The 23,907-nt window shown below is 38.7% G+C and overlaps 1 protein-coding gene across 4 annotated transcripts; it reads right to left on the bottom strand.

Moving 5' to 3' along the window:
- Positions 1 to 153: 153 nt before the first annotated feature.
- Positions 154 to 23,018, bottom strand: ahcyl1 (adenosylhomocysteinase-like 1). 4 transcript variants are annotated; one of them, XM_057828310.1, is made up of 18 exons: positions 22,824 to 23,018; positions 22,479 to 22,740; positions 9,742 to 9,856; positions 7,797 to 7,940; positions 7,368 to 7,468; positions 7,187 to 7,289; positions 5,642 to 5,736; positions 5,473 to 5,579; positions 5,057 to 5,173; positions 4,910 to 4,973; positions 4,477 to 4,565; positions 4,256 to 4,326; positions 3,626 to 3,720; positions 3,452 to 3,550; positions 3,280 to 3,348; positions 2,854 to 2,932; positions 2,318 to 2,438; positions 154 to 2,230 (listed from the first exon to the last, which is right to left on the bottom strand). In XM_057828310.1, exons 2-18 carry the CDS (start codon positions 22,671 to 22,673, stop codon positions 2,224 to 2,226), a joined length of 1,671 nt encoding a protein of 556 aa, XP_057684293.1. In that variant the 5' UTR covers positions 22,674 to 22,740; positions 22,824 to 23,018; the 3' UTR covers positions 154 to 2,223. The 4 variants fall into 4 exon arrangements, with proteins under 4 accessions (XP_057684293.1, XP_057684285.1, XP_057684275.1 ...); XM_057828302.1 differs by having other exon boundaries at positions 22,833 to 23,018; XM_057828292.1 differs by having other exon boundaries at positions 22,479 to 23,018.
- Between the last annotated feature and the right edge of the window lie 889 nt (positions 23,019 to 23,907).

Below are 23,907 nucleotides of genomic sequence, written 5' to 3'. Positions count from 1 at the left end.
CTGACATGAGTTAACCATAAATATGTATGTAGCTTAGTTAATGAAGTTATTTATTATTACACAATGAGTTAAATTCGCCCTCGTCTTTTGGAGGGGGGTGGGAGAGTAGAAAACATCCTTTTAGAATGGGAAATCAGATGTTTATTTGAACTGTGTCAGTCAATATAAAATATTTCCAGTAGGTAGCTTTATTTCAAGGCGCACTCTGCTCTGTCAACAAATGTCTTTTATTGCTGATTGAATGCATGTTGACAACAAAAGTAGACAATCATATTAGACAGCAAACCACTGTTGATGGTTACATTGAATAGGACAAATGCACGTTCGTTCCACAGTTAAAGTGATTAAAATATAAATACATGTAGCTGGAATTCAGATATAGTTAACACTTAAGGGACTGGTTAATTAATTCAGGAGATGGTAATAAATGAAATGCCATTACCTTGGTCATGGTGGATATTGGTTTTCTTTTTTTTTGGGGGGGGGGGGGGTGACTGATGCTGTTTGACTTACAATGTGTTAGGCTATGTTAAATGGTCTATTTCTGTCATCAAATAAAGATGGTTATCATTGACTTTTACTTCAAACAGAGATGGCAGAAGTACTCACCCTAAGATTAAAAAAAAATTAAATTAAATTAAAAAAAAAAAAAAAGCAGACTCGGAAATGTAGTTGACCACAATAAGACTTCCATGTAACAAAACAAATGGCTTGAACTGAGATGGTGTGACTCCCCTGATTAGTTGTTGTTGTTTTCATTAATTTGAGGTAATGAAGTTTTGGGAGTATTTCTTAAGAGTGCAATCCAAGCACAACTCTTCTGTAGTCCTCCTCTCATTTACTGGCCTACTGGAATTACAGTAATCTACTTTTAACCTACGCAGATATTTGTAAAGTGTTTTTCAATGAGGAAAATATCACTTTATAATATTGTACTGCATAAAAATATTGAGTAACAACAATTCCTTGGAACACAAAGAATTAAACAGTGCATCATGATTTAATGTGTCAATTCATGTCATGTATAATACTATACAGATCCAAACTAATAAGTTACCACTACTCTGGGAGTCAATAATATTTAGTTATTTTAAAGAATATATTCCTCTATGCCTGTGAGTATAGTTATACTGACTATCTACATGTTTTGCTCCACTAAGTGTCAAAATATTTGGTGTTTAGTGAAAGTAAAACAACTATAAATGCCTTTCTATATGGATTTTTCCATCAGGTGTTAGCATTAAGCAAGAAATGGCTGTCCTATGGCAAATGTGTTTGCTAGGATTACATACTAGGATTAGGTTAGGAAATACACCGCACAATTCTCTTTAAATTTGGTAAACCTGAGAACGGCAAATAACACAATGAAATGGTTCACTATCTGTCCAACTGATGGTTGTGAAGTGAGTTAGCTGAGCAATTTGCTGCCATCAAATAGTGGTTTTGTCTGAAGTTTGCGCTTTCAAGTCAAAGCAAAGATTGGGATGTTAAAAAAAAAACAAAAAAACTCAAGAGGTCAATTTTATCTCATGGCAGCACCACCGCTACTTAGGTGAGAATTTACGTTCATCTTAGTTATGTAGTGCTTTTTTTCTTAGGGTTTCAGAGTATTAATTTTATAAACCAGGGTAAGAAAATAGGATGGAATTTGAGTCTTCTTTTACTTTGAGAGGAAAGAATAAAAAAAAGTTGGTGCCCCAATTCTATTATTTAAAATCATATATTGCAATGCTCCAGATTAATTGAGGATTTCAACTAAGGAACAGTTGGACAGGGTAACTGTATGGTACCATAGTGGGTGTGTGTATGCAACTAAATCATGACAATAATTCAGTTGGATCCTGAGCATAAAACACTTTTGCTAGAATAAAACACACATTTTGGTTTGGCTCCCGAGTAGAAGGTAGGGCGGTATAATTAAATATTTCATGTCAGGAAGTGCAATTCATTCTAACAGCCTTCATTTTTGGCACTGAGCGTAAAAAAGAAAATAAAAATCTAAAATTCATGGCAGCTAACAGTGAATCCAAGTGGGCATTTGTTTACATACTATATTGTACTTGAGACATTTTGCATGCTAGCTGATTATACAATTCATTTTTAAAGCTATGCCATACATGCTATTTGGGATACATAATTAATTAAAATAAGTACCATTTGTTAGCAATTCATCAAATAAAATAGAAATCTCTGTTCATTTCAGGAAATCAGCAGGTCTTTCCATTAATACCTGTAGGCAAAATACAACACGATTGTTAAAATATTAAGTCAGAAAAAGAATAGGCTACATACTGATCAGTTTAGGAATATACAATACCTGTAATAGTTGGGCTTGAAGGGGCCATTCTTGTTGAGGCCCATGTACTTGGCCTGCTCGTCAGAGAGCTCTGTGAGGTGAGCGTCAAAGTTGGGAAGGTGCAAACTGGCAACGTACTCGTCTGTAGGGAAAGGATTACGTCATAACACATGTCAATCATCAAATTGAAATATACTCAGTTGGTGCAAAAATTATTTGGTTGCAGAGATACTCTTGTTGGGTGAACTTAAACTGTTCGATTAAGTATTTTATTTAAACATGCAATGCTTAATTCTATTTTGTTTTATGTATAATTTTTACAATAAACTAATTGTGAGTAAAGAATAGAAGTAAGCGAGTGAGTTTCTTTATTCCTGACAGTGTAAGAACAGGAGCAACTTTGACAACTTTACTTTGAAAATGTTTTGCTTGTGTACAGAGATATTTTTTTCCACAGCTTGCGTGACAATAACCGTTTGTACATCTATGGTGTACAGTTTATATACTGTTTTCTTTTTTTTTCTTTTTTTTCAAGTGGAAGGAAAAAAAGCGTTTACCCATTTTTTTGGGCAGGAGATACACGTCCTGCTTGTAACGTCCCTCAGGAGCATTGAACAACTCAATCAAAGCCAGCGCCTGAAGGCAAGCAATCAAATAAAAGAAGACACAAGTCATAAAAAGTGCTTTGAAAAACTTCAATTCATGCAAAAAGCTGCACAAACAAGATGGGGAAAATAGTGGCTACAATTGTATTGATATACAATGAATCCCGCGTTGTTTGGCATTTGATGTTTTTTTTTTTTTTTTTTTTAAATCAGGCCAAGCAAATGTCATCAAATTAAGGCAATGGCAGCCGTTAAATTATCAGTTTAATTTATGCACATAATACTTACTCTGTCACATGTTATACTACATTATATTGTGGTCATGAATCAAATTTCTTACTGAATTCAACATTTCACAATGATCACACAATTACCAACCTGAGTGGTTGCCGTGATGGACAACACAAAGGTGGGCACTGTGGAGCAGCTAAGATTCAATAGGCGACCCTGAGAGAAAACACACATACACCCAAAAAAACAAGAATAACGCAGACATGAGTTTGACAGCCAGTGCAAACATTGAAACGCAATCAAGCTAAAGATCTGTTACCTCGGCCAGAAGCACAACTCTCTTTCCATCAGGCCAGATGATGTGGTCCACCTGTGATCGGACCCTCTCCCAGGTCAGCTCTTGGCTGCGCAGACTGGCCTATGTGAGGAGGATCAGAGACTATCAGAGTTGGGGCGGTGGACTTCAAGGGCGTATGGACTCGAGGAGTGTTACCACGTCAATCTCGGTGTTGGAATGGCCCATGTTGCACACCACGCATCCGTTTTTCATGCGATCCAGTTGTTCTCTGGTGACGACATTTTTGTTGCCTTCGAGGACCCAAAACATATACAGTAGTTGTAACACGGCAGAGACAATACGTCAAAGTGCTATTCCCATTTAATTTTGAAGTCCAGGTTAATATGGCCAACTCTGCCTGGTTGGGGGATGGCGCAGAGGTTGTGGGTTCAATTCTCCACCCTGATGAACTTGCCTAAGTATCCTTGAGCAAGATACTGAACCCCGCATTGCTCCTGGTGCTGTGTCACCAGTAGGTAGATGGCAATGTAGTGTAAAGTGCTTTGAGTACCTTGAGAGGTAGAAAAGCGCTATACAAGTATAACACCATTGGCGAACACTCCAAAACCAATCCATTTGTTTGGCTGCTCTGTACCTCCAATACCTTGCCACTGACTGGTGACCAGCATATTATTTGCCTATATGACTTGCCCTGACACTGTGTCGCAATAATTCTTACAATGCCAACTTGGATGAGTGTCTTTCGCAAGAACAGCCGTAGAAAATGGATGCATAAAAGTCTGATTTCAAGTATGTGCTTTTATTCTTCTCATAACATTGCCTTACCGGTACAAGTGATGACCACGTCCATCTGCCGGATAACTTCGCTCAGTTTGACCACTCGGAAGCCGTCCATACTGAACAAAAGTGATCGCATAAACATATTAGTGTTGTCAATATTTGGGCTTGTTTAACTATATGATAATATTCCAAGCACTAAATATATGACTGTAAACCGAGTGGAGGTAGTTTACAAAAGCACAATTAATTTTAACAAAAACACTCACCATGCCTGCAGGGCGCAGATAGGATCAATCTCAGTGATGCACACTATGGCTCCCAGGGCTTTAAGAGCTGTGCAGCAGCCTTTTCCCACCTAAAACAAATTCACGTGCATCTGACTACATCTAATATATTTGGAAATCTTTCAGTAGTTCAATTCAAAAGGTGAAATTCGATTACTAGATTTGACGTTATTTGGTGGCATCTTGGTCTCAAGAAAGAGTGTGGAAACACATTTAAAACCAATAGTGCTCAGCCGCCATCTTGTGGCGTTTTTATGAAGTGCATATCCCCTTCGAATAGGAGGGATTACTGTACTGAATGTGTCTGTAAATAGTAATTTATAGCAATTAACCAAAGATGAAAAATAATTCTAAGATCTCCTAATTTCTAATTAATGAGATATGCTTGCAAAACACGTATTACAGCATTTAATACCTCTCCATAACCGCATACAACCACTTGTTTGCCACCAAACATGATGTCTGTGGTCCTCTTCAAGCTGGCAAAAAAAAAAAAAAAAGCAAAGGAAAAAATGTAGGTGTGTTTTCCAGAAAAAGGGACAGATGACGCACTGACACTCACCCATCCAGGATAGATTCACGGCAGCAGTAGAGGTTATCAAACTTCTGCTTGGTAACAGAGTCATTTACGTTCATCGCCGGTACGCATAGCTTGCCGGCTTTAGAGAGCTGATACAGTCTGCAACGTGGGCAAAAGGTGAAAATTCCACAGTGCATGCATACTTTGAGCTGATTTTTACAGGTAGTGGAAATAAATAACTGAGAATAATCATAGAAATTGAATGGAATATTAGACAGATGGGTCATTTTGACCTGCAACCTTAAAAGAATGCTTTAAGAAACATTGCTTATTTTCAAACTGGTAAGATTTGACTGACAATTAATTGACTGACAATTAATATTAGTCAGGGAGTCTGCCATCTTTTATCTTTTTTGAACATTTGTCAACAGAGTTAAATAAAGTACTGCAAGTCTTACCGATGAACTCCAGTGACACTTTCCTCGACGATGCCCCGCACTTTCTTGAACACACTGGGGTACTTTTTGTAAACCCAGTGTGTCAAGTCTCCACCATCGTCTAAGATCTGAGGAACATGGATGAGATTTAAAGCTCTTGTCACTGGACCTGAACCATACCATACCGTACCATGTTGGCTTGCCATCCCTCTGTGTTGACACAGCGGTCGATGCACCACCAGAAGTCATCCTCTGACTCGCCCTTCCACGCAAACACCGGCACTCCTGCGGGAGGCAGCACATCAAGAGCATCCATCCAGTTTCAAAGCCACAAGAAGCAGGGGTGTTGCACCAAAATATTACACCAAGTTTCTCAAAATATTTAAGTTTGATCTTAACCCTTTATAGGCCACTCATTTAACTAATTGGCTGCCACTGACTGCGCGAGACATCCAGTCCATTTGGACTGGTAGAGGCTGGCAGCAGTCGAAATGGATTGGACGTCTAGTGATGTCACTGGGACTGAAACATGAGCATTCACAGCTAGTCCTCCTAGTTTACACCATTTGGATAGCTATCATTGTGAAAAGAAGAAAAAAATCTGTCCTTGACATTACAAACTACAAAAAGAAGGAAAGGAGTTTTTGTGTTGGTTAAAATGAAATTAATAAAGATGTACAAGTTAAATGAAATCTATTAAAAAGCTGTAATGGTTAAAGTAGCAAAACAATAACTTAATGTGGACAGTAGAGGCGTGCAAAATTTCCGATTCTTAGATTATTCGCGATTCGGCCGTGGAAGATTCGAGAACGATTCACAAATATCCAAATTCCGATTATTGAATTATACCAGGTAAAGCGGAAGTAAAACACAGTCAGCGCGGTCTTTGGGGCGCAATGAGGAACGGACCGAGAGTAAATATCATGTTCAACTCATGCCGCTAGATAATAAAAAACAAAAAACAATCATACCTGACTGCGGCTGACAGCCGCAACAAAGAACGCCCAGTTGCTAGTTGCTACAGACTGCTACAGTAGATATCATATATATGTAGAACTAGATGCAAATTGACAGACGACGTCAGTGTTACAGCATGTATTATTGAACAGAGATGCGAAATGACAGACTTTCCAGCGTAAGTAAACAGCCGCCATCTTAAAGCAGTAGACCTCTCTAAAAGGCTCTGCTGTAGCGAACCTAATTAACTTTTTATCTAAAATACTCCTAAATCGAAAGAATCTTGTCTTGAATCTATCTTTAAATGATGAAATAGTGTTAAAACTTTGACAAAAGTAGACAGAAGGGAAATTATGGAATAACGGGAGCAATTTTAACAACTGTAACAGTTGATTCACAACATTAATTGAATGTAGTTGAAAGCTGCTGATACAGAATGGGGACTGGAGTTTTTTTATTTACTGTTATTTTTGTATATTTGTTTACTGTTATATGTTAACTTGATACTGAAATAGTAGTTTGGTTTAGCCTGAGAGGATTTTTGAACAATTTTGGAACTAATTTACAAAACATTAAAAAAATACAAAAAAAAGGAGGGGGTGCATCAATAATCGTTTTCTAATCGAATCGGAGCCTCTGAATCGTAATCGTAATCGAATCGTTAGGTGCCCAAAGATTCCCAGCTCTAGTGGACAGGCTATAATAAAGCAATGAAAAAAAAAGTTGCTCATGTTTTTCCATGTGACAAGTCAGAGATATGTGCGCTCTGTGGCCTCACCTGTCTCGGCCAAAGCGGCAGCGACCTCGTTCTGGGTGGAGTATATGTTGCAGGCTGTCCAACGACACTGAGCCCCCAAAGCCACCAGGGTCTCGATCAGCACCTGAGAGGCAATGGGGACAAATAAAATGATAAACAAACTGGAAGGGAAACAAAGAAAAAGAGGAGTGCCGGAACTAACCGCCGTCTGAGCCGTGATGTGGGTACAGCCCACCACCTTGGCGCCTGCCAGAGGCTTCTCACCCTGAGCTCTCTTCCTCAGGGATATGAGGGCTGACATGTCTGCAGGTATCGAACAAGGTATTTTATCGTAATCTTTTCAGCTATTTATAAGAATGATTCCTCCTCTTTGCAATTCCATGCAGAAAATGGAAATGCTTCAGGGCATTTCAATTTGGTTAAAACGGGAATGTTGGTGTTGGTCACCACACAAATTAAACTTGTAAATAAAGTACCATTGTATACACACAGCAGATTAATCACATGAACAACCTGAATGTCTGGTCAGCAGATAAAGCAAACGATGCCTTCTCCTTATACTATTTTCCATTAAATTTACAATTAGAAAATACACTTGTCTTGGAAGAAGAGCAGTAATTCTCAAATGTACCTTGTTCAGCAATTTCAATCTCCCGGCGGCCAAACTCGGCCTGCTTGATGTTCTTCACACAAAAGTCACTGCTGCCCTGTGTGTTGACCTGAGCTTTGTCTCTAGGGGATGTTTCATCATCAGAGCTGTCAGTGTACGATGCAGCTGGGGAAGAAAGGAAGAACAGAAATGTGAATTGCGTGAAAAGCCATTTCAAAGTAGTATACTATAGTATCTTCAAGTATACTCAAATCAAGGGCCATCAATTAGGGCTGAAAATCACAAATTTAATGACGATGCAATACATTTTTTTTTCACTTAAATGAAAAACCCTCTTCGATCAATTTGATTGTGCTTAAAGTGCCCCCAAAGTTTTTTTTTTTTTTTTTTTTTTTTTTTTTTAACATTATGTTACATTATTCATATGCCAAATTGTATTTAGAGTGCCAAGAATGTCATTTTTCAAGTCATTTTAGTTAGTCATTTTATTTGCCTTTCTGCTAAATCCCATTTCTCAATATACAGCTGACTAGATCCAATTTGGATATTCAATATTTAAATTACAACTCTTTGCTCTGATTGGCCATAGGGGTAGCAGGTGGGAATGTGTGTAGTGAATTTGACACCTCGTGGAGAAGCGGACTGCAATCGTTCTTCAAAGACCTCAAGTTTCACCATTTCAAAATTACAAATATGCAATATTCATTCACTTGGCACTCCCGCTTCAGCTGGGTTGTGCTTGCATGTGCACAGTCAGGCTTTTTTCAGTCAGGAAGCAAGCTTTCGTCAGGACTTCCTGGTTCCAAAAAGATATTCCTTATTTCAACTTAAATAAAGCATTAACTCACTTGACGGCAACACACTCACACGGTGTGTCGAGGTTGGAGGTCTTTGTTATATTGCACATATCTGAAGACGGCGCAAAGGAGATGAGGGGGGAAAAAAAGCTGATTCAGAACCAGGCTAGAAGGCCGACTTTTGCCAGCATCCAAGCTGAGCAAAGTGCCTCTCAGCTAGCTAGATGGCGAACAGCGCCAGGGGTGTGGAAGTCGTAACAGAAAAAAAGTTGATTGACAAGGCGAGGTGGCCGACTTTAGCTGGCATGGAAGCCAAGCAAAGTACCTCTCGGCTGGCTAGACACGAACAGTCAAGGTCGCACGGGGAAAAAAATGACAAAGACAGGAACTGTTGGTGTGACAAAAGTATTGTACTAAATCATAGGACACATGTATAGATTTTAATACTGCATTGTTTATGTACTCTATTGCTGGTGTGACTCAGTTAAGAACCAGGAAGTGGCAACCTCCAGATATGATTTCCATACTATTGGACGTGGAGAAAGAAAAAGAGGACAAGTACATGCTTAATAAGGCAAGGTGTAGCATCACACCGTGAACAACTTTAAAGTCTACCGTTTGTAGAAAGAATTAACTTCTACAAGCAATTGCTGTGAAATAAAAAACAAAAACAAAAAACACATAGTTAACACACTTCAACTAGGGCACACTTCTATTTCGACCTATTTTATGCATGGAACAGCGAAAAATATTACAAAACAACTTTAATGCCTCTTTAAGCAATTAATATATCAATCCTGACTTATGGTCAAAATTGCTTTGTATTTGTTACTGCTTTAGGTGAGATGTAACTGTTAAATGTGTACTGTCACTTTGTAATAAATCGATCATAGGGACTTGAGTTGAATCAAATCGTGGCAGACTTTGTAATATTATTAAATCTTGCCTCGTCTTGCAAAGAATCAAAATCGTAGTGTATGTATGTATCAAATCAGTCTCATTCCAAAGAGCTCCAACTCTACTTTTACATACTGTATAGTATTTCATACATGTTGGTCCTTTAGCCTTCTGATGATTAATACACCAAGTCGTACAGTATATGGTACACAGGTTATACTTTTAACCATGATTAATCAAATGGAAGAAGAGCAAAGATGCTAAGAGAGTACCTGAACTGTAGCTGTCAGTGGACGACTGCGAGACAGAGCGAGAGAGTGAACGACGGCCAGCCTTGGTCGGGTATTTGCTGAACTCCTGTTTGTCCTCTGCATTGGCAAACTGGATCTACATGAGAGAAAAAAAAAACAAAGGTTAGCAGCACTTTCACAAGATTTTTATCTACTGCAACGGTTTGAAAGTTATTTTTGTCCGAGTGTTTATTTGACAGGGTTGTTGGAGATTATAGCTAGTCGTCCTAAAGAATCTTTGGACGACTTTAGTAAAGACGATAGAGCACAAATACAATATTCTATATAATACAGAAAAAGTAAAAATTAAAAATTCAAAAACTATACATTTTATAGTCAGTATTTTGATTCCTGAATATTTGTGATGGCAAGTCGATTCTCTTACAGGCATATCCACAGGATTTCAGTGATTACTTATAGGAAAGGCTTTCATTCACTGTGGAATGCTGTCAAATTTCCTCCTTATTTTAGATGTTCATAGAATGTGTTTGCAGTGAAAACCAACACAGACGCCAGCAGAGTTGACACAACACACATGGTGCATTCCATAAATCCGGGAGTGTACAAAAGGCAAAGGCTTGAACTTAGATTTAGAAATTAGAATTCCTAATTTTTCAAATTAGACTGAATCAGCAAATTGTCGGAAATGGAAAACATAATCTTTTCTGCCTTCGCTCTCCAAAGTGGGTGGAGCCAGGTGTCAAAATTTGATTTTAAGAGAACGCCCATAATAACGGTTTTACTGATTATGAAATAAGCATGTCTATTTGAACAAGACACATTAAAAAGTCTAAAAGATCCATGCCAGAAATTAAACAAGTCACGACATTTTGGGTTGGAAGCAGCCAGTTTGTGTGAATTCCATCAGTGGCCTGGAAATTGGGTGGGTGGAAATCCAGAGAGTCATTTTAATTCCAAATTGCACATCAGTGTAAGCTCTACAACCTGCTTTTTTTGTATAAGAACAGGTCAGTCTGTGTCTCAGCGATGAAATGAGCCTGATGACTTTGAGTTGTTAGCGGTCACTCACCCTTTCTGTGTGTGCCATCATGGCCTGTTCCCTGCCACAACGTCCTCCGTGTGACATTATAGCACCTCCTGAACTCATTGATATTAGCTTTGGAAAACCCTCCCAGACAGGATGGGAGGAACCCTTCACCTGCTATCCTCAATTCTAATGGCCCAAACAGAGACAGGTAATGAGGGAGCGAAAGAGATGTAAAGCTAGAGATAAGAGAGAGACAAAAATAGAGTGACTGACATTAAGCGACAGAAAGAATAAGCAAGAGCAGTAGTCCTGCCTGTTCATTCCGTTATTCCTTCTTCCCTTCTGTTTCTTCTTTCATTCAGGCTCCTATGCTTTCTTAATACCTTCCTTCCCTTCCTAAGGTAATTTTGCCTTTTTCAATTCTCTACATCACTCCTTTCATTCCTTCCTGTCTTCTTGATTCCTCTTATTTTCTACCTTCCTTATTTCATTCTTTCCTTTTCATACTTATATATTTTTTGCTCCATACCCCTCTTTTTGCTATATCCCTTCTGCTCTGTTGTACACTTTTATCTATATGTACTGCAAAGCATCCTCCCTTCTATTCATCTCCCACTCAGCTTTATTTCTCTCCCTTCTTGTTCCCCTTGCTTATATTCTTCATTTTATGCTTTATTCCAATTCCCTCCTTCCAAATTTCTATTCTTATTTTCTTTTCATCTTGTTTCATTTTTTTTCTTAACATCTGGTGCTTACTCCATTTATACCTTCATTTCTTTCTTTCATATCTTTGTCCTTCTCCACCCTTCCTTGTCATTATGGCACTTACCCTATTTTTCCTTGTTATTTCCTTCCTCCCTTTTGTTCCCTTCTTTCTTCATTCCTTTCTTCTTTCCTGCTCCTCTTTTTTAATTACTTTCTTCCCTCATCACGTACCCATCCTCTCCAGTTAATTCCTCCTGCCTTTCTTACAACAGGCTGACGGCATGTCAGGTCGCCACTCAGTTAGTTGTTATTATTATTGTGTAGGTGGGGAAAAAAAATTAAGTCCCATTCTTCTGTTATTTGTGGATCTATTGTCTTAAAACTTAATGGCTATGTAGCATGGGCCAGAATCAATTGATCCTCGAGCCTGATTTTATTTTATATTTTTTGTAAGTGCTAACTACAGCGATTTATTTCTGAGATGCAGTTAAAAGTAGAAGGGGATGCTTTTGAGCACATCCGATATTATACGATTTCCAATACATGGCGATGCAACAATTATTGATACATTGGTCAGGAAATCAATCTACAATATTTTATGATACGACTATCAGAGAGAGAAAAACAAGCTAATTCTAAATGGAAAAATAAACTATTTTTAGCAGTTTTTTGGACAAGCTGTCAAAAACCATTGTCCTTCTCACAGACTGAATATTTCAATGCAACATTTCTGTAAAGGCTCTAAATACAGCCACACCAACACAACATTTTTTGTAAGTAAATGAATCTTTCTCAATGTACAAACTTTTGTAGTAGGCAAATTTAAGTAGCAACCTATTGGTTCCTTTATTAAACAGTAACTCCTTTTTAAAACAATATATCAATTCTTGGCGGGAGCATATCGATAACCTAGTTTCATGATAGATCACCATATGGATATATTTTTACACTAGTAGATAAAAGCATGAGTATATCAATGCACCACTGAGTCAATTCAAACTAATCACTTGGCTAATAAAAGTAGTGGTTGGTATTTTCTTTTTTTTAGAGGTTTTGAAGTTTTCAAGATGATGACATACATTTCACACATTTTTTTTTCAAACAGGTGCAATGAATAACTACAGGTGATCTTTATTAAACAAGCCATCTATGTTCAAGCTTAAAAAAACGGTTTTCACCCGGTTGATTGCTGGCCAGGTGGCAGACTTAAGCGATAGCGACTTATGCACCTGGAGGCCATCCAACAGACGGTCTTACATCAACGCATTGCCCGTTTGGCTAGGTCTTAAAATAAATGCCTTGAACCTCTCTGGATGAACATATGCACAGTGGATTACACACAAAACATTGCGTGTCCAGAATACACTACGTGACTTCAGTGACCGTAGGTAGTACTTATGGGTATGTAGGTATTTTAGTCTATTATTTAAAAAAAAAAAAAAAAAAAAACTTTTTTTTGCTACAACTCGCGGACACCAGTCTGAGAACCACTTGGATAGCATAGTCTGCTTACCTGCCAGGCAATAAGAACAACACATGGACTGTGTTCCAATATGAAAACATATTGGATGGTAGGAATGCTGCTGAGAGCTTATGACAACAAAGCTCTTTGTTATGAATACACGCTAGAGGCTTAAGTCCAACTGAGCCAGAACCCTGGAGAAAACCAGTGAATGTGTGAGTCAAACAGAAGACTTTTTCCCCCAAAAGCTTTTGCCCACAAAAAGCTGTTGCACACCGAGTCCTATTAAGCAAGTTTCAAATATGACCAAAATTTTTGTCAAATTGAAATGATTTTATTTACATACAAAACTGACCAACTTTTGTGTGTGTCTGGGTGCGCGTGTGTGTGTGTGCGTGTGAGATTATATGCAAGTGGGTGTATATGCGTGAGTGTCGGTCGAAGGTGAGTGACATCCAAAGAAAAGACAACGCAACATATCCTTTCTGCAAGGTCATCAGAGAAGTAACAGGTGAGAGCCAGTGGCTTCATCAAAGTTGCAGGTCAGTACACTTTAGGATTCTCCTGTTATGTTGTAATGCTTCAGAAATGTAAAATAATGTGTGTGTGTGTGTTTGTGTGTCAGTGAGTGGCGTGAATGAATGTGAGTCACTGACCTCCTCTCCCCTTCCCATGGAACCATTACACAACATATCCCGCTGGGAATAAAATTCACGGTATATTTGTTCAAGCATTATCATTTGAAAACCCTACTGTTATATTGTGGTCAAGTTGACCTGTTATCACCTTTTTTTACATCTTCTGCTGGTCTTATTATTTTTTTCTTTTTATTATACTTATTTGCAGATACAGTTTATTATAGCTATTGTTTATGCATATAGTGTTACTTAGATGTGCGAGTTTTATTTCTTCTGTGACCAAGCTTTTACCTCAGTATACTGCATTGTGTGTTGTACCGTACTGTATTTAGGTTTTTGACCTTTTTTCAACTGTAAACTGTTCAAAGAGTATTAAAAATGTTTTACACTTAATTATCTGGCTGAATAGACAAATTTTGACTGAAAATATACACAGAATTAAAAAAAAAAATCAGTCAAGCTATGGCTCATAACTTGAAAACTTTGTAAATCAAGGAAATATTATCTAGGCAGAATGGAGATGTAGAACCACACAGCTTGGAGGTTCAGGGTTCAAATCTGTGTAAAGGCCGATGTGGGATAGTCTTTAGTTCACCCTCAACTTTAGTTACAATAAGAAGAAGAGAAAATGGATAAGCAGATATGTAGATATATTGTACATAAGCAACCTCTGATGCAGTGGGTGACATTTAAGTACACTCTAGACTGGTCACCAGACAATGTCAGAGTACATACAGTAATAGACATAGACAAACAGTGGACCAGTCAACAGTCAATGTCAGGACATGTATATAGAAACAACACTTTTGTCAGACAATGCTCACCAGTCAATGTCAGGGCACATCAGACAAAAAAAAATCTCTATAGGGCCCGACTGATTCATAGAGTCAGCCATTAGAAATTATTATAGCCCACATAAGCCATTTACTTTCAATTCAAGCGTTTTTCCTGAAATATTGGCCATCCTCGGAATCTCCCTTTCGCATAGGTACTTTACTTTTCCTTCCTGTATTTACAAAATGACCCAGAAGTATTTGGAAGAAAGGTCATGTGAATTAAAAATGACTTATAAAGGTGCTTGGATTAAATCTTCAAGTCAAATTTTGTAAAGGTTGCTCCTGAGAAAGGCAAGGACGTTTATTACCCAGATTAATCTACAGCAGCAAAAGTTAAAAAGACTACCGTATACCCCTCGTGTTGTCTACATGCTCCATGCTCAAGCGTAGTCTTTGAAAACAATAACAAAATAATAAAATTTGAAGTGAGAGGAATAAAGGAAAGACAAAAAAATGCAAACTTTTTGCCATCTTTACAAGCTGGAGCATCACAAAGGAAAAGAAAAGAAGTTGAATTGATCCGAAACAGTGTTATCCTCTCTTATGCAGGATAGGTAGCTATTAACTAGGGCTGTCCCAATCACATATTTTTGCACCCGAGTCCTAGTCACCTGATTAGGAGAATCTGCTGATACAGATACTGATTTTTTTTTTTTTTTTTTGGAACAAAAAGTTCCAAACGTGTTACAGTACTGTACTTTTTACAGTACTTCCTCTTCCGCTGTTTCCGTGTTGCAGAGTATAAAACATATATTTCTTTATCTTTTGGCAATGCCATGGTATTTCTGGATTATTTCGTTACTTTTTAGTCCTAAAAAAGTAATGATATGAATGATATTGGAAAAAATTAACATTACGATATATATCAGTGGTACCTCGACATACGATCGCTACGACACACATCTTTTCGACATCCGACGCAAAATTTGACTCACTGTTTGTTTCTACATCCAACTACATGTCTGAAATACGACGATTTATGACAGCGCTGCAGTTACTTTTTTTTTGCCGAGAGACGGTCGCACAGTGGATTTTCTTGTGAGAGAAATCAACACTTATTCCAAGAAGGTTAGTGCAGGTGGGGAAAAAGGAAAACGTGACGCTTACAATTGAAATGAACTGGAAATGATAGAAAAATATGAGCATGGTGTGTGCATCCGTGAACTTGCTCGACAATACGGCCGTAGAATGTCAATCTTGACGGCCCTCCTCCGACCTCCGTTCGCCAGTCTTAATAAGTTAAGGCGACAATTATTATTGTGGTGACATCGCCAAAGAAATCGCCAGCCTCGTCAGGTTTCTAATCATTTATCCCATCAACTTGTCCAACACAACACGCCTATTGTCCGCTGCAGTTGAGGCCAGCGTCAAAACATTAAAAGAGAAAGTAAAATAGAACCGCTCTCTATCTCACCGTCACGTGAGATAGAGTTCAGGTGCAGCAAAAAAATGTCTGCCACATTAGAACATGACTCGTGACATTATTACAGGAATTACTATTATTTTTTTTTTCCGATTTTTTTTTCAGATTTTTAGTTATAACTTATTTATTTGGTTATGTGTAATTGCCATTTGTAACGGTATCAGCAGTATTTATTAAGGATTTAGTGTAGGTTTTCGGGCTGTGGAATGAATTCATAGAATTGTAATGTATTCTTATTGGAAAATCCTGCTCGACATACGACCATTTCGACTTACAAAGTCCTGGAAAGAATTAACTTTGTATGCAGAGGTATCACTGTATACTGCCAAGTTGGTTGCACCTAGCTTTTTTTTACAGGTGGACACAACAGGTCACAAAATGTAGGCGCTCAGAACTGAGGTGGACGTGCGAATTATTTTTCAACAAGAATAATGTAGAAAAATTGCCTTTATTAAATGCTTCATTGAGTGAGTCCCCTCAAATTTACTCATGCTTTGACACTCAGCCTGCCGAGAATAGCCTCTCACTTGAATGAATTGCCACAGACTGGTGTGTAACAAACTAAACGATGATTGACACAATTCCGCATTTGATCATAGAGCTACCGAAACTTCTTGAGCTAGATCAAAGCTATAAACCTGTCAATCATTGTTAACTTTAAGTGCCAAACACCAGCTGGTGACCAAGAAAAAATAGTTTGGTCGCACAGTTTAACTAGCAGGAGGTGAGCATGAAGCAGAAAAAAAAAAATTAAAAGCCCAAACCTTTTCACCCGATTCCGATCCTCTGAAAATTGGTGCAATTGGCCTGATTTCTGATCATGTGATCAGAACGGGACATCACTAGTATTAACTTTTAATTCTTGACACCATGAAGTATTACAGCTATTCCTAAGGAAAGTTGGATGAAGGTTTGGAAAACGGAAAATGCAAAGGGAGACAATGTGGTGGTTGTCCCAGGTATTGTGTGACTAAATAAAACAAATTGGCTAAATTACATACATGTTCCATTTGTACTACAGAACCTCGTGTGCATGAGCATGCTTTTAACAGCAAAACATTCTGCTGTCCACAGTTAGCTCCAAGCACAGAGAACAGTAATATGTAGAGACAACATATTCACCTAACTACCATCAGGCTTGCAAACGTTTTTTTTCCTGGGCTCACACGACTGTCATCATACATGTTTATTGATGGTAAACTTTGCTTACAAGAATAGTTAAAGTAGTCGACTCCTTTCAACGTTTTTCTCACTGTCAAGTTTGATATTTGAACATTTCAGAAAGAGAAATATCTTTGAAAATACTTGCAAGCATGAGGTCTACAGTCTAAAAATAAATTAATCAACTAATGTTTGTTTTCTGCCTCACAGTTCTGAGATCAAGGGTTAAATCCCAGGCTCCAGCCTTCCTGTTTGGGGTTGTTCTACACCCTTGCCTGCGTGGGTTTTCTCCAGGTACTCAAGTTTCCTCCCACATCCCAAAAACATGCATGGTAGGCTGATTGAACACTCCAAATTGTCCCTAGGTATGAATATGTGCGTGGATGGTGGTTTGTCTCATTGTGCCCAGCGATTAGCAGTCAACCAATTCAAGATGTACGCTGCCTTCTAGGAGTGGGAGCCTCTTGGTACCTCACGATAACGATGATCTGACGATATGGCGATACAACGATTATCGATACATTGGTCGGACAATCATTCTAGGATATTCTACAAACAAAGGATAAACAGAAAAAACAAGCTTCTGCTGTGAATTGGAATGAGTTTAGCATTAGTAGACGTCCAATCCATTTGAACTGGGGGGGTGGCAGAAGTGGTTTGAGAGTGGTTTGAAGTGGGAGGGATGGTAGCGAATGAACGAATTTTCATTCGCTACCATCCCTCCCACTTCAAACGGATTGAACATCTGTGGCCAGTAGTGGCAGCCAATGCCAGGCGATGAGGTAATTTTAAGCCATTTAAGGTCATTTACCTGTTAATTTTTAGTTACTTCCTGTTGATTTGGGGGTATTTTATGGGTCACTTCCTGTTTATTTTGAGTTACAGAACAGGAAGTCACCTGGGAATCACCTAAATGAATAGACAGTGACTCACACTCAGCAGGAAATGACCTGTAAATGCCCTACAATGAGCAACAAGTGACTTGTAAATGCCCTGAAAATCGGACAGAATGACTGAATGCTCTGATTTCTAAAGACCAAACGTTCCCAATCTAAATGGATTGGGCGTCCAGCACTGTCAATGCAGCCTTAGTTAACTGAGACACTATTATGGTGGAAGATTTTGGTAGAAACTTGGTTAATTTTTATTAATTTTTTTTTTTAGACATTGACACGATATCTCGATTCTTTGCAGGAGTATATCGATAACCTTTTGGGATACAAAGTATCACGATATATCACCATTTCGATATTTTCTCACACCCCTACTGCCTTCTGCCCACAGTTAGCTGGGATAGTTTCCAGAACTCCAGCGAACCTCGTGAGGATAAAAGGCAAGAAAGATAGATGAATGAATGAATGAGTGAATGATGAATGTTTGTTTGTACTTTGTTCACATCTTTATGTACTTAAAATTGTTTTACTTGTAGTTGTAAAACTAAACACACAACAAATGTATTGGTAAATCTAGTGGACCTACACAGCATTTTGTCTACAGAGGCTCACAATCATCCATGCATACACATTCATACACCAGTTGGCAACTGCTGCGAGGCCCACTGGGAGCAATTTAGAGTTCAGTGTCTTGACTAACAACCCTTCACATGTGGAATTAGAGCTAGGATTCAAATCGCTCTTAACCCTTTAAAGGGCACTCATTGAAATTATTGACTGCCATGGATGCGCTACAGTCCAATCCAATTTGACTGGGATGGATGGCAGCCGTGATTCGCTGCTAGCGTCTCAAAACGTCTAGCGCTGTGAATACTGAAGCATGAATATTCAATGCCAACCATTCCCAGTTCAAATGGGTTTGACTTTTATCGCTGTCAATCGCAGTGACTGAGTGCATTGTCTTCAATGAGAAAGTTGAACCTAACAATATGGATACCACATAGGCGCATCGGTTTGCAGGATTCTACAGAGTAGGGCTGTCCCAAACGACTAATTTCCTCCCGATTAGTCAGCCGACTATTTTTACGATTAGTCGACTAATCTAATTATTTATTTATTTATTTATTTATTTTTACTACTTTATTAATGAAATTTTGGTTGTAGCTTATTAATTCACAAAAAAACATTTTGGAACACCTACATTCTTTATTAATGTATAAATAAATAACATAAATCAATATAATAAATAATAATAATAATAAATCAATAATAAATCACAAACAATGAGGTCAAATGATGCTGGCATTAACTAGTGCAAAAAAATGTAAACGGAAACACTGCGACTTCACCTCTTTAACAGGAGTCAAAACAATTCTCACTCTTTTTGTGGTATGTCATTGTCTATATTGTTCTACATGTTAAAATGAATCGAAATGTCCCCGACAACCATTTTCAGAATACTTTGTGTGAGTTCAGATGCTTTCTGCATTTTTGGCGGAGGGGAAAAACTGTTCTTTTGTTTGTTTTAACCTGAAAATAGATAAAGTAGAGGGCACACTGAAATATTACCACAACTATTTTGAATGAGAGGCACACATACTCACAGTAACAAAAATTAAATATACAGCATTAATTTTATAGTATACTACTATATGTATATACACAATGATACTTTATAATATAAAGTGACTAACATTAGTGCAGTCATGGATTACAGTAAGCGGGCCAGTGCTGTTTCCATATATATTTTCATTATATTATGTATATACAGGATGTATGTATATATTTTCCCCAAGTGGGAGCTTCCATGATCCTAATAAATTTAATAATAATAAAAAAATATATATATATATATAATTATATTATACATTAATTATTTTATTAAATAAAAATGTACGTTGATACGACGCACATAAAGGTAACTTCCATTTTAAAAAACATCGTTATAAAGTTGTATGGACTTACAACCCGCTAGCTTGTTGTTTCTTGTTGTCTTCGAAAATTATACTTAGGTGACGGCGCTTCAAGTGTTCATAGCCGACGTGCTACCGTGGTATGGGAGCTCAACTTAGCAAAGAGTACACACAGTGGCACCCTCCATAATTTCCTTGATATAATTCCAGGCTCTGGCTATTCTGGTCCGCTTTTTTGGCTTTATGCCACTTTCACGTGTCACCAATTCTGCCCTTTTTGGTAATTGGCGGTGTTTTCAACTCCTCGCCATAGTAAGGAGTGAACCGGCGATTCACTTGGCTCGTTGTCGTCGGTTCGGCCCATGTCCTCCTCAGGAAGGCGGCGGCGTGCATAAAAACACCGAGAGGCGTCGGATGGCTCTTTATAGATACTTTTAATGTCCAAAACAAAAAGGCAGGTGCTGCAGCCACTGAACTCCGCGCTACCCGCGCAGTCGCGCACTTTCCAAACTCACCGATCTCACTCCCTCTCTTTCGCGCACTCTCTCTCGCTTGCCCACTTTCTTCCTCTTTGCTCAATCTGACAATGCCGGTCACACTGAAATAACAGCGGCCCACTTGGGGGTGTTAGTAACAACCGCTTGCATCGCGAGCGCCCGCCATTCTAAACTTTATCCGCATATAATTTTTTTTTAACCCGTCAATACCCGTCGACGGTATGTTTTGCCCGTCGACGCATTTACGTCATCGATGACGTCGACAACGTCGACTAGTCGGGACAGCTCTACTACACAGTGCTAATTTATGTCATCTTGTTGACCACAGAGAGAGGTGATTATCCACTACTAAGACTGATGATGTGACTTCCAGCTTACCTGTGCAGGATTGGCTGTTTCCTTTGAGTTAGATATTATACAATTTTTAAAAATCACATTTAGAATGTTATTGGGTACCACAGCCAGTGTATTTCTCATTTTAATTTCATGCGTCACGTCCATTTATGTGGATGTCAGTTTTATATATGGCGGAAAACACAGACAAGACTGAAAAAGCAGTTTCTGCTCATGCACCCCTCTTTAAAATAAACTGCTGTATTTTAAGCCAAAAGAACTGTTGTTTGGGAGAACAATATGTCTGTATGCTGCCATAGCAGATTCATGGCGCATTAAGCCCCCGAACTGTTTTTAATTTGTCCGTTTTACCCTGTAAACCTCAGTTTACAGACATCGAGCAACCGCTTTTGTTTCAACCCAGCCATAAAACAAAGGTAATTAATTATATTTATTATTCAAAATGTCTGTCATTTTTAGCTTAGAATCATTAATTGATGTCTAATATTTCGTTAAAAAAAAAAAAAGACTGTAAAAAATTAATCACTCGCATATTTTAAATTTTTAACAAATTACGTCACAATGAAAAAAAATGGCGTTTGCAAAAAAATCACGGATATCTACCTCATAACATCGCTTGTTTTTTTTTGTTTTTTTGCTACGATCGCATTTTCTCCGATTTGTTATGATAAAATAATCGATCCAAACAAAGAAAATTTAAAAAACAACGTTTAAAAGGGTAAATATATGAAAAAGAAACTCTCGACCACTCCTTGATGTCTGCGATTTCTGCTTCGCGACCCTCCTTATATTACCATGTTTCACCCATAAAATCCCCCCAAAATCCAGCTGTGGCCATTCACAGCTGTGTCTTGACACTCAGTGATACATGCTACATGGAGTTTTCGGATCGAAACAAGGTAAGTACGTAATAATATTTTGTTAAATTCATGGTGTCTTTAATTCTGCTCTTTAATGCTCTCATCACCAAATAGAGTTTAGCTGTTTAAATTTTTTTTTTTTTTTTTATGCCCTGCCGTTCAAAAATTTTCTTCCCCCAGAAAATGTAGATTTTAAGCTTTCCAATGATATATCACACAAGCATATCCGACAATTTTGAAAGTTGACCAAATTGGGGGTATCAGAGCAGAACTTCAAGTCACCGGAGTGTTTTCCGCCATATATATATATATATATATATATATATATATATACACACACACACACACACACACACGTATCACCAAAAATAGTTATAGTTAAAGACCAATATATTCTGCCTGTAATTCCGATCATTGCTGTTGTTAGGGTAGGAAAGGGACCAAAATTAACATGTTTTTAATAACACTTTGATTAGATTAAATCAGCAGAATAATTGTTTCTGTCAAATGTTTATGCATTACCCCCCCACCCCCCAAAAAAAAAAAAAAATCACACGACTCGAGCTCGATTGAAGTGATCGCACATCAGTGTCTAGACACAGTTTGACAAACATGGAACTAGTCGCCGGTCAACATCAGGGCACATATAGATAATCAATGGGTTGATCACTACTAAATTGATCACTACTAAATGCCTGGGCTCTTACAGCCAAACAAGCATTTCCTCTCTCATTTCCACCTGTGAACAATTTGTTCTCTAACGAAGCTAACGTGCTAACCTGTTTTTGAACTATTAGTAGGAAAACCTGTACCAGCACAGGGACAACATGAAAACTCTAAAACAAGAAGGCAGTTTCCCATTCATGTGATATTAAAAGTATACTGCGGCAGAACCAGCCGCGCAGGGATTGAGTCTGTCTGTCCCCCACACTGCGGCTGCGGCGCCCCTTCCTCCCTAACTGACTGATAGCCGGTCGCCCCGTCCTTACCTTCTTGACGGACTTGAGCGTGGGGACGGGCGTGAAAGCGGCGGAGGGAATCTCCCCGACGTTCATGTTTACGTCGCTGCTGTTCTTGCTCACGGTCATGGCCGAATATTTTTCGGCCACGTTTTCTGTCTCCTTGACGTACTTGGTGCCTTGTTTGACCTCCACCATTCCGTCGGACGCGGCCGAGTCGCTCATCGCATCCGCTGAGTATAGCGTCCCGTTTCGGGGAACGAGGGTGGCCGGGCGAGGTTACCGGAAAAGGCTGTGGAGTGAGTGAGTGAGTGGGCCCCGAAAAGCACGTTTACCACAGAATACCAACTACTTAACTTTGTGCAGAAATATTACGCGTTTTACGTCTTGGCGAGCTTGTTTGAAGACACTTGCTCGGTTCTAGTTCTACGGCGGTGGATGAGAAGTCATCAGTCCGCAGGCAGGCTGCATCTCTGCGAGGAGGGGAGGGGGTGATGCTCGGGAACGGGTCACCTGAGCTCTGCACAAGGGGAGGAGGCAGTCGACTCCATCGACACTACGAAGGAAAGCGGGGCGGTCAAAGTAACGACAAAGAAGCCATTATTGGACTTTGTGAGTTGCTTTGTACTTAAGAGTGGAAGTGCGGCAGTCGTACGTTTTGTTTCCATGGTTACACAATGGAGTGTTTTCGCTCAGTCCCCCCGCCCTTAAAGTCTGTAATAGTCCCAACCTCTTCGCCTTGATTGGTCAATTGTGAAGCCACCTGAGCTTCCGGTAATTGTGGAGGAGGCCAATAAACAAAATTATTCGATTTTAAATTGCATTGCACATGGATGAGTAACGACCACAGACATATACAGGTCCTTCTAAAAAATTAGCATATTGTGATTAAGTTCATTATTTTCTGTAATGTACTGATAAACATTAGACCTTTATATATTTTAGATTCATTAGACACAACTGAAGTAGTTCAAGCCTTTTATTCTTTTAATATTGATGATTCTGGCAAAAAAGTCAAGAAAAAACAAAAATCCCTATCCCGAAAATTAACATATTTTATCCGACCAATACAAAAAAGTGCATTTTAATACAAAAACAAAGTCAACCTTCAATTAATTATATCAGCTATGCACTCAATACTTGGTTGGGAATCCTTTTGCAGAAATGACTGCTTCAATGCGGCGTGGCATGGAGGCAATCAGCCTATGGCACTGCTGAGTGTAGGCCCAGGATGCTTTGATAGGTGTCTTAAGCTCATCCACAGTTAGAGGCATCACGTCCAATTAGGCAAACCAGGCAATTGCCGAGGGCCCCCAGCCAGCAGGGGCCAACAGGTTTAGCACACGCAGCTTTACTGCACTGTCGCAGCGATAAGTGTAGGGATTGTTCAAATACCATGGAATCATTTGGCAGATTATTTATCGATTCTGTTATCAATCCCAATCAGCACTAACCACGT

The sequence above is a fragment of the Corythoichthys intestinalis genome, chromosome 2, assembly GCF_030265065.1.
Source record: "Corythoichthys intestinalis isolate RoL2023-P3 chromosome 2, ASM3026506v1, whole genome shotgun sequence".
Lineage (NCBI taxonomy): Eukaryota > Metazoa > Chordata > Actinopteri > Syngnathiformes > Syngnathidae > Corythoichthys > Corythoichthys intestinalis.
This window is presented reverse-complemented; position numbering and strand designations above follow the sequence as displayed.

Excerpts from the sequence above, each read along its gene's own strand:
- ahcyl1 (XM_057828292.1), bottom strand. The coding sequence starts at position 22,673 with ATGAGCGACTCGGCCGCGTCCGACGGAATGGTGGAGGTCAAACAAGGC. Across the intron at positions 5,737-7,186 it reads TGCCGCTTTGGCCGAGACAG|GAGTGCCGGTGTTTGCGTGG; the intron begins GTGAGGCCACAG and ends TGCCTCCCGCAG. Across the intron at positions 5,174-5,472 it reads AGTGTCACTGGAGTTCATCG|ACTGTATCAGCTCTCTAAAG; the intron begins GTAAGACTTGCA and ends CCCACGTTGCAG.